Source organism: Medicago sativa, chromosome 2, assembly GCF_051527215.1.
Source record: "Medicago sativa cultivar Bolivia chromosome 2, Bolivia_mono, whole genome shotgun sequence".
In the NCBI taxonomy this organism is placed as follows: domain Eukaryota; kingdom Viridiplantae; phylum Streptophyta; class Magnoliopsida; order Fabales; family Fabaceae; genus Medicago; species Medicago sativa.
Window position 1 is genome coordinate 19,354,373 of NC_140750.1, and position 11,297 is coordinate 19,365,669.

General features: G+C 30.4%; 1 protein-coding gene across 1 annotated transcript; it reads right to left on the reverse strand.

Moving 5' to 3' along the window:
* Window positions 1–1,433: 1,433 nt before the first annotated feature.
* Window positions 1,434–4,466, reverse strand: LOC146945268 (NADH dehydrogenase [ubiquinone] 1 alpha subcomplex subunit 2-like). Its single transcript, XM_085743603.1, has 4 exons — window positions 4,285–4,466; window positions 2,930–3,017; window positions 2,693–2,799; window positions 1,434–1,937 (listed from the first exon to the last, which is right to left on the reverse strand). The coding sequence occupies exons 2-4, from the start codon at window positions 3,013–3,015 to the stop codon at window positions 1,837–1,839; spliced, it is 294 nt and encodes a 97-aa protein (XP_085599729.1). The 5' UTR covers window positions 3,016–3,017; window positions 4,285–4,466; the 3' UTR covers window positions 1,434–1,836.
* Between the last annotated feature and the right edge of the window lie 6,831 nt (window positions 4,467–11,297).

Consider the following 11,297-nt stretch of genomic DNA (forward strand, 5'->3'; position numbering starts at 1 on the left):
ATAAAGGTGGCTGGGATACAAAAGGTCATTAAAATTGATAATAAACAACAAAATACTCATGTAAGAAAAAAAATAACAAGGTATATTCAGACAAATATTCTTTTTTTTTTTTTTAAATTGTCAAGAGGGCACATAATCCAGCAAAGATGGCGTTAGTGATGACAGGAAAATAAGATGGTGAATTCTAAAATTTTAAACTTATTTTTTGGTAACAAAAGGGAAATAAAAATAGAAAGAAAACAAAACGAAGAAGAGACCCTAACTAGAGTCGAACAAACTCAACGCCCATAATATTAGTTAAGAGAATAGATGACATGTCAAGGGAGGCTTCATGGAAGACAACAAAGTTATTATTGTCACTCAGCACTCTTCTTAGCTAGAAAGTCAGCTGTAAGATCACCCTCATGCAAAGTGTGTTGCAAAATAACAACCCAATCTCTAAGCAGCAGCTGCTTGATAGCTCATAACAAATTTCTAAAATTTTGAACTTGATTTTGTTTTAGGAAAATGTTATTAAGTCCTTCCCATTTTTTTTGTTGTCATCTCCCAAATTAATGCAAAATAACTTAAATACCCCTATCCCTTAAAAACCGAAAAATTCAACTCATTGTCATATCCTTCCCCACATTCCTTCCATAATTGTACTCAGACTTAAAGGGTATCTTTTTTTTTTGTTACAACTTAAAGGGTATCTGCAAATAGAATCCATTGAAATTTTTATATTTAATATTTGAGAAATTATACTTCCACTGTTCCACATTCTCTTTTTGGACATTTAAGACCAAGTTCATTCATCAATAAATTAAGAAAGTGGAAGTTTAAAAGGCAAAAATCATCAAATTACGAACCACATCCAGTTGCAAAGGACCATAATAGACAGGTGTAATTGATATCCTCAACGGCTCGAACGAGCATCTACACCTTGGACCGTCTCACGACTGTTGTGAAAAGGAATCATTTCAATGTCCCAGTAGCTACGAAAGGGTTTGCAAGTTGCTACTTTGGGACACACACCATTAGAGCTAGGTCTCATTACACTTCTTCAATTACTACAACGTTTTTCATAAGTTTGCATGATTTTATACTGGTTGCATTTTTCTGTTCTTTTGTAGTTTAATTATGTACATGTTCCATTGACTCTCTTTTTTCACCTTCTGACGATTATAGTTCGAGCTGATCATGCTGCTAGCCTGCTACCACCTATTACTTATCAGCTTGAAAGGGTAACAAAGATTATAGTGTCATTTGATCATCTTTTAATCAATCGATACAATATTATCTTTAGAGTATCATATGTTCGCTACCTTTTCTATGCATGACATTTTTCCCTTTGATCCATGGATTTGTTACTTACAAGTTTACCTAATCTCATTTCCAAGACAAGCAAAGGTTGCATGGGTCATTTGAAATAACATCGAGTGCTTATGCCCTGCTTGCTTAATCACATAAGATAGATTGAATCCGCGATAAATGTACTCAAAATGCATTAAGTCTTTCAACATAGACTCAACATATTCATAGAGTATCATATATTTGCTATCTTTTCTATGCTTATGACATTTTTCCCTTTGATCCATGGATTTATTACAAGTTTACCTAATCTCATTTCCATGACAAGCAAAGGTTGCATAGGTCATTTGAAATAACATCGAGTGCTTATGCCCTGCTTGCTTAATTACATAAAATATATTTAATCTGCGATAAATGTACTCAAAATGCATTAAGTCTTTCAACATAGACTCAACAGATTCACTCTTAAAATGACCAAGAGACACATTGTAATAAGAAGTGCAACATAACATTTATTCCATTTCAGAACGTGAATAAGCAGTAATATCAAGCTTTGGATTGTCCTGCTTTTACCAGATCTTCGAGTGCCTTCAAAATCTGTGGCTCTGTCATGCCTTCCAGTTTGATGCCTTTCTCAACACCTAAATCTAGTATTAATGATTAAATTATAGGATGTCAGGATATATCACAAATAGATAAACAAAATAATGCAAATGAAAAGGATGAGCTACAAGATATGATCAGAAATGTGAACCATCTTTGAAGAGTAAGTATACAAAAATTTACAGTATGTGGCTTAATTTTCTTTATGCATTCAAGGCCATCCACAATACGCAAAATAATCTTAAGTAAAAATTACAACCGGATTGACATTATACACAACTTCTAATTGGGTCAAGTTTTTTTTTAACCACCGATAAAGGGGGAAAAGTTCTTCCAACTCCAATTACTCCATTCATTAGTACTTGAAGGATATCAAACTCCTTGCGATTCATACAAACAAATGTTTGTTGATAAAAGTCAAAATTGATATAATATTTAAAATTAGTTTTGGACAGACTACTCATGCTATAATATTCTCATCTCTGAAGGCGTAGCCCAGTGAGTAGGGTTGGGACACCAAAAGAACACTATACATGAGATCCAGATACTAACAAATTTATCTCCCTCTAACAAATTAACCACCAAAAGAATGCTATGAGTTATTGGCCTTTAACATTGAAATGAATTTAAGGGAACAATGCTGATTACCATATTTTCAGTGTTCTTGTAAAAAAAAAAAACAAGAAGAAGAAAAACATATTTTCAGTGTTAAGGAACTAAGGAGAATATGGAATGTGAATGCAAATCACGTGGTACGAAATGCAGAGTAAAAATGAAAGAGGTTTAAGATGGGTGATACCATATCTTGCCCACAATTGGGGTTCAACTCCACTGCATTCACGGATCAATATGGGCAGTTTTGGGTTCAATGTCTTTAGTTCCTTATAATTCTTTTCAACAAAAGCCCTGAGATAAGAAAAAATAGTAAGAGCTCATTAAAGTTTCAAGTATGTATGAAATTTCATAAAAAGATTTTAAAAAATTAATGCTATGAAATTTTAGGTCCAAAGATAGGGGAAAAAAAATAATATATAACCTTGCAGATGAGCTTGCAGGTGATGACTGGCACATCAGAAGTCGAAGCTCTTTGATGTTCTTTGAAAGTTGTCCTCTCCATGCCATTGCTTTCCAAAGCACAAAGTTATAATATTTGTGAGACTTTACCACATCTTAAGGCAAGGAGAAAATGATATACAGATCTAAAATTAACTATGCAAGCAAAACTACCACCGGCATCTAGTGGCAGTAACAGTAAAACACAGTCTCACTACCACTAGATGCTGTTAGTAAAAATCAGTCTCAGTACCCACAATTTATCCTTCAGTTTCACAGTTAAGGAATTGATCACTTCTATAGGTTCAGTGAGATTGAAAGTGAAAAGGGACTACAAGTGCAAAGATGATAAGAGTACTTTGCTTGCCCTGTAATTTTTACAACTCAAAAAGTATTTATACTGGCGCTATAGCATAGCAGAACATGAACAAATTTCTATTGTGTGTGTCTGTGTGATATGCTATTTAGTACGAAATGTTATGAATTAGTGGCTATAACGGTGATATAGCACGTAACAGAAATTGAACATACTGCAATTTTCCACGATCCGCAATTGATAACACTGATTCAAACTCAAAAAGATTTTGCTATGTGAAAAAGATACACTCAAGAACAACCTTTTAGAAACCTAGTGGCTTTTGAATGGGATTTAAGAAAATAACAATAAATTTATTTCTTCTCATTTGCATGGTGTCATAGGTTGACAAATCATCTTAATCTGTGTTTTGAGTTTCCAATTAAAAGACTTGTAAGCTATAACTTCTTAAGATTGATTTTCTTTTTTACTTCTAGTTAACGGTTTATTGGTCCTTCATCTTTCTGGAAAAAAATGTTGAAATTTTCACCGAAGACTTAGGGCCTGTTTGGATTGGCTTATTTTTGAGCTTATGCAAAACAGCTTATGGAAATAAATAACCTTTTATCTTCATAACTTCATAAGCTTGTCAAAGTATATTAAGAAAAAACAACTTATGAAGATAAAATTTTCAGTAGTGAAAACTTATGAATTAACAAAAAAGCTTATTTATTTGCATAAGCTATTTTTCATAAGCTCAAAAATAAGTTAATCCAATCGGGCCGTTATTGTGTGGAAATTCTTAGTTTCAAATTTTTCCCTAAAATTACCAACTTAATGTCATTCTAGTATCTACGAATACAAATACCAACAAAGGAACAAATTTGATTCAGATTTTACAATTTGAAGGAACATTATGGAACATAAATAATGTGAAAGATTAAATTAGGTTTAAGATCAGAGTAATTAAGAGAAAAGCATAGGAAATAACAGAGTTAATAGATGAATTAAAATTGAAAGAGGGGTGGGGGTGGCGAATATACCAGCGAGATGCAATTTTCAAGAAGCCGCGAAAGGGAATGTGGTCGGAAAATTGACCGGCGACGGTGGTCGGTGGATCTCCGGACGGAGCTGCGGGTGGAAGGTTCAAATGAGAGATGAAAAAACGCTAACTTTCTCCCTATATGACTCTTTTTAGTTTTGTCTGGTTTTTCCAACGCTAAATAAAATTACAAAATAGTCATTTTTTTTTCATTTAATAAATAACTATAATAGTTGGTCGATATATCAAAATTTTTAAAAAAAAATGTCCTCGTGAACTTTTTTTTTATAGTCGGTCTGGGTTCAAACCTTTTTTTGTTTTTTTTGATAATACACTCTTTTTTTAGGGAATAATACACTTTGTTAATCAAGACTAGCTTAAAAAGGACAATGCATAAAATATGCAAGGTCAAGGTTCAAAACCTCGGCCACCACAAAAAAAAAATCAAGACTATTTTTTTTTTGAAATCTTATATATATATATATATATATATATATATATATATATATATATATATATATATAGGGGTTTGCTAGGATACACCCACTAATTTTTATTAAGGTGTGTTTTAGCAAAGATATAACTAAAAAGTTGTTAAATACACCTTAAGGTGAATGTTGCTAAAACACACCTTCTAAAAAATAAGTGGGTGTATCTTAGCAACTCTATATGCATTTGCTAGAATACACCCACTTATTTTTTAGAAGGTGTGTTTTAGTAAGTTATAACTAAAAAGTAGTTAAATGCACCTTAAGGTGTAGCTTGCTAAAACACTCCCACATAAAAACTAGTGGGTGTGTTCTAGCAAATCCCATATATATATATATATATATATATATATATATATATATATATATATATATATATATATATATATATGGGTTATGATAGAAGACACCTTTTATGAATGTGTCTTTTATCAAGTTACTCTATGAGCATTTGCGAAAAGACACCAACTTACAAGCCACCCTTTGGTGGTGTCTTTTAACAAGTCACACCTTAAGGTGTGATTTTCACTTTTTAGTTATAACTTTGCTAAAAGACACCTTCATAAAAGTAAGTTGGTGTCTTTTCGCAAATGCTCATAGAGTAACTTGATAAAAGACACCTTCATAAAATGTGTCTTCTATCATAACCCTATATATATATATATATATATATATATATATATATATATATATATATATATATATATACAGGCACGGATGCACATAGGTGCAATTGAGGACAGTTGACCCCACACCATTGTTATTTTTTAACCCATAATTATATATATTTATATATAAACCCCACCATTATAATCTTATTGACCCCACATTAGTTTATTCATCACAATAAGGAGAGAAATTATAAAACTTACCGCAAACAAGCACGTATATGTTGAACAAATTAATTGGTTAACAAGTGATGATGAGCGGAAAAGGTAACTCGTAAATCTTTTCAGGTAGGGAGTTGAAAAAGCTACACACTAAAATCTAAACTTCTTACATAATACACCTCATTATCTTATCAAACAAAAAATAAACGTTCCAACTCTCTTCAAAGTGTTATACCCAGTGTCTTCTCAAGTAAAGAAGTATAATTTCCCGCAAACAAAATCTGAGACTTTTTTCCATACGTTTAATCCTCATGGTTTCTTGAATTTGGTAATTGGTTGAAATATAAGGTATCAAAAGATACTACATTTTGCTTTTGTTGTTATCTTAAGTAAGATTTGAGAGCCCAAAGGTTGGAGGCTCTAATAGGGCTCACAATAAAAAACAACATATTAAAGTTATTTTTTTTTGACAAAAACATATTGAAGTTGTTATATAGCAAGCATCTCACTTGATCAAAAGAGAATATCATATTCAATTGACCGCAACATTTGATGTTATTTGGCTTTTAATAAAGTTGGGGGTTGACATTTTGTGGCGGTGAAGGATAAATGACATTGACCCCGCTTATTAAAATTTCTGGATCCGTCCCTGTATATATATAGGCAAAATTCCTTGTTGAAAATGGTCAAATCTTTTTTTTGACCGGGTCAAATCTCACTTTTAAAAAAATTTATAAAATCCTTATTTATATTCTTTGAGAAAAATATACTTTATTGGTCATTTTTTAAAGACCTTAAAACAAAAATCATAGATATTAAAAAATTTGTTAAAATAATAAATTTGTCTTAAAAGTGTATGACTTATGTTAAATTATTTGTTGTGTATAAATATATTTAGTGTTACTTTTTCATATTCTAAGACAAATTTATAATATTACTAGGGATAAACTTGGAAAAGATCTTATAATTACAGACGAATAGACTATCATTATTTTTTTTCTTTCATAAAAACAGTCAAATCCTTCTTTCACAAATATAGTCAAGATCTATTTTACAATTGCTTATTTTAAAAGTTCAGTTAGGTTTTATTTTTTTGAAGAAATAATACTTTTTTTTTATTTGTGATTGATGATATATAATAGAATTAATTAGTATATACCGACAATGTATAATTATTTTACACGTAAATAAAATGTTGTGTTGCCATGGTAGTTAATGAACACGAAAACACATGAGTTGTCATATTCATTAATTGACTGGACAACATATCATTGGTTGCATGTGTAAAATAACTTTAGACCGCCGTTGTACAATAATATACATCCATATAATACTAATAAGATATATATTTGAAAATTTTCCTCCTTAAAAAATATTTGAAAAGGATGGTTGTTATTATTATTATTATTATTATTATTATTATTATTATTATTATTATTATTATTATTATTATTATTATTATTATTATTATTATTATTATTATTATTATTTGACAAAAGCGGTCAAATAATCCTTCTTTCAAAAAGATGGTCAAGTCCTATTTTACAATTTCCTATTTTAAAAATTCAATTATGCTTTTTTTAAAGAAATAAATGAGAAAATCTATGAATATGTTTTTTTACTTATTTTTATTTCTAATTGATGATATATAATAGAATTTAATTAGTATGCCATGAAATTGTACTATTATTTTACGCATGTATTCAATGATATTTTATCAAGTCAATTAATGAACATGAACACGTGGTGTCACAACTATACAATTAAATAACAAAATAGAGGAATGCTAGGGAGACACTCCCTAACATACTCTTTTGACACACTCCAATAATAATAAGCCATGTCATCCATGTTTTTCTATTCTTTTACCTATTACCGGTTGCACAGGTTCTATGAAACAAGGTCAACAATTTTTTTGAATTAAAAAAAAAGTCTGCATCCTTCCTGTCTCTCTCCATACTCCATTGCGTCTTCAGATTTTTCCATGAATCCTTCTGGTCTGATGCGAGTTCTATCGTATTCCTCGCGAAGTTCGATCTGTCTCATCTCGCACTCCGTCGGCATCATATCTGTGGCAAGATTTGTGTCTATTCTCTTTGTTGCAAGCACCTCTGGTTTCAATTCAACGTCTTGGATGGGAAAGATATATATATATATTTTTCAAGAGTTCCAATTTTTTTATGACATTGAGTTAGTACCAATTTTGGGTTTTTCTATGCTGGGCTCCTTTTATGTTGGTACCGATTTTAGGTTTGAGAATTGGGTATCAATTTTGCTTTCAATTCAATTGATTATCAAGGAGGCTTTAATGAGAAAATCAAGGAACATAATTGTTTAAAGTTTTCATCCTCTAATGCGTCAGAATCTTATTATTGGGATGAAAGCAAATCAAAGCCAAATAACAACTCAATAAGAGGTTTGGATGTTGTGAATCAAATCAAAGCCGCGGTCAAACTTGCTTGTCCTAGTGTTGTGTCTTGTGCTGATATTCTTGCACTTGGTGCTAATGTTTCCTCTGTTCTGGTATGTTTCACATCCTCTATATATTGTACCACATATTTATTAATTAATTTTTTGCGGTTTTAAATTTTTTACACTTGCCATGTGCCTATGCATGCATCCATTCTATTTTATTACTCACGATTTCATCATGTTCAAGGGCCTTTGCTCGCCATTTCAAAGGGCAAGCAAAAAAAAATACTAAAAAAAAACCAACAATGGCATGCTCGCCATTTCATATGTGGAACATGGAAAAAAAAATTAACATGCTCGCCATTTGAAAGAAAGAACAAGAAAAATACCTTAAAAATTCATGCTCGCCAAATGAAATTAGGAACACACAGAGTACAGAGAAAGTCTGAGAAAGCCTGCAAGCTTGCACAGGAGGGTTGAAAAAATGTGATGCTCCCCATTTCAAATGAAGAACAAGGGCATTTACAACAATAATTTTCAACTAGGGGCAGATATGTCATTTTTTTTTGTGATAGGGGCAGAAAAAAAAATTTCATTGAGTTTCGAATTAAAAGATCTGCCAGCTTTAACTTCTTAAGATTGAATTTCTTTTTCTAGTTAATGATTTATTGGTCCTTCATATTTATAGAAAAAATGTTGAAGTTTTCACAAGACCTATGGTTTGTTTGAATTGACTTATTTTTTAGTTTATGCAATATAGTTTATGGAAATAAATAAACTTTTATATATTATTTCATAAGCTTGTCAAAGTAGTTTATGAAAAATAATTTATGTATTGTTAACAAATTGGAGTGTAGTCTATCTTTAACAATTTATAGATAGATTATGGAAATAATGTATCTATCAACTCAAAATTACTACACTCCAATTTGTTAACAATACATTTGAAGGTTAAAATAAAGGCTTTACACTCACTCTCACAAAATCAAGGCCTCACGTCTACTTTCGTATTAATTCTTAAGATAAATAAAAAAAATTGTCAAAAAAATAGGATATATAGAAAATGGTTAAATATTTTTGGTTTAATATAGATATCTTTCACATGATCTGACTTAAAAGCAGAGACAAAATGTATGGACAATTTTTTTTAAGACTGTCGAAGAAAAGTTTAAGAAAAATTAAAATCAAAAGTTATAAGGACAAAAAAACATATTAAACCTACTTAAGTTTGATAAGATCTGAATAAAAAATATGATACAACGATCCTTTTCTTATTACACATTAATTTAGATTAGATTAGATAGATATTATTCTCATTTATCTATCACACAATTTGTTTTGGAGGGTTGGGATCACATGCACACTCGTTATTAAAACACACAGGAGATTGTTGGGTTGGACAATCAAGTTCTTTGACAATTTGAGGCTTATGACAATCCTTATCTGTCCTACATTATAATGTCAATGCTTCAGATTCCATGTATATATCTGCAACAAAAAGAAAATACCTAGTAGTATTAAACATAAGAAAATGTTTGTATGCAACATTTAGAAGAGATGAAGGAAAATCTTTCAAAATGAAACCAAAAAACATAAAACGGTGTATAGAAAATTCAATAAATATTTGATCTTTGGCTCTCGACCTGTTGCAATGACAATAAAAAATAAGAATGCCAATTTGAAGAGAGAATTTCTTGTTGTGTACATTGTGATATATGTAGAATCTTCTCACACTTCCGGTTCTTGCTTAAAAAATATTATGTTGAATATGTTCTTTATACATGCATTTATATGCAAATGGCTGGGGATCATTGTTTACCATTCAACAACTTTTGTAGATGTATGTGATGTGATCAAGTGGGTCATCTCAATTATTCAAATTTTCATAATAATGTATTAATTTTTTCTTTGAAAGGCAGAATTTTATTAATAATCAAATTTCTGCACAAAACAAACCGAGATTGGTACAATTGAAACCATAAAACAGCGTTGTATATAGACAGAATACCTGAAAGAAAATTCATACACTTTAAACACTAAAAACACCAATAAAGTTAATTAAAACACTAAAAACACCAATAAAGTTAATTAAAAATGCATTAATTGAGTAAAAAAAATGGAGAGTTTTTGTTTAAAAGAAAATAAATGTGGACGAAAATGGTCGAATCTTTCTTTTAAAAAAAAGGTCAAATCCTTATCCATATTCTTTGAGAAAAATCTACTTTCTTGGTGTTTTTATAAGACCTTAAAACAAATATCATAGATATTAAAAAAATTGTTAAAATAATAAATTTATCTTGAATGTGCATGACTAGCACTTCATCCGTTGTCACTTATAAGTAAATTTAAATTTTTAGGTTAATTCAATTAATGATCTATGTGGTCCACAATATGAATCACATACATCATTAATTGAATGAACTTAAAAAGTCAAATTTGCTTATAATTAGCAACGGATAAAGTACTAAATTATTTGTTGTGTAATAATACATTTATTTAATGCTGCATTTTTATATTCTAAGACAAAAGAGGGATATTTTGACTCCTCCAAATCATGACCTTTACTCCAACATTGACAAAATAACAAAACATTTATTGTTTTGTTATTTTGTGGTGATAAGTGTTGACCACAAGAGAAAATGAAATCAAAGTGTACCATATCAATTGATCTTTTTTTTTTTTGGTCTTAGAAGAAGTGGTAATCCATTGAAATTAAACTCACACATAGCTGTGAGGTCCCGGGTTCGAACCCGGGTCACGATGTCCGGCCTTGCAATTTCGAAATTTGCCAGTTGAGTTAGGACTTCTAGACATATCAATTGATCTACTAAGCCATAAAATAAACATCTATACTACTCTATATAAATTTTGCACCTCAGTAAATTGATTTAAATAAAGCTCAAATTTTATTCTTACAAAAGTAAATAGAAAGTTTTGATTTTATTAAAAAAAGACAATATTAGTTTTCAGATATCGTGTCACTCTATAAATTGTGACAGACACATTAGTCCTTCATTTGTATTTATAGTGTCCATGTCTCTTTTACCTCATGTTTTCATTTTTATTTTACTCCCTCCAAACAACAACTTTGGTTCCTAAATTGTGAGAAATTGTCTTTTTATTTTGTTGGGTAAACATCCGAGATTTGTAGGGAAAAGACCCCAGGTAATCTGAAGTTCGGTTGAAAAGTAAGTACACTTTGATCAAGAATTGTTCCATTCAGGAATCAAATTAGTTCTCATAAACAATTTGTCCTTTGATAGAACTCATTGACCACTTGATCT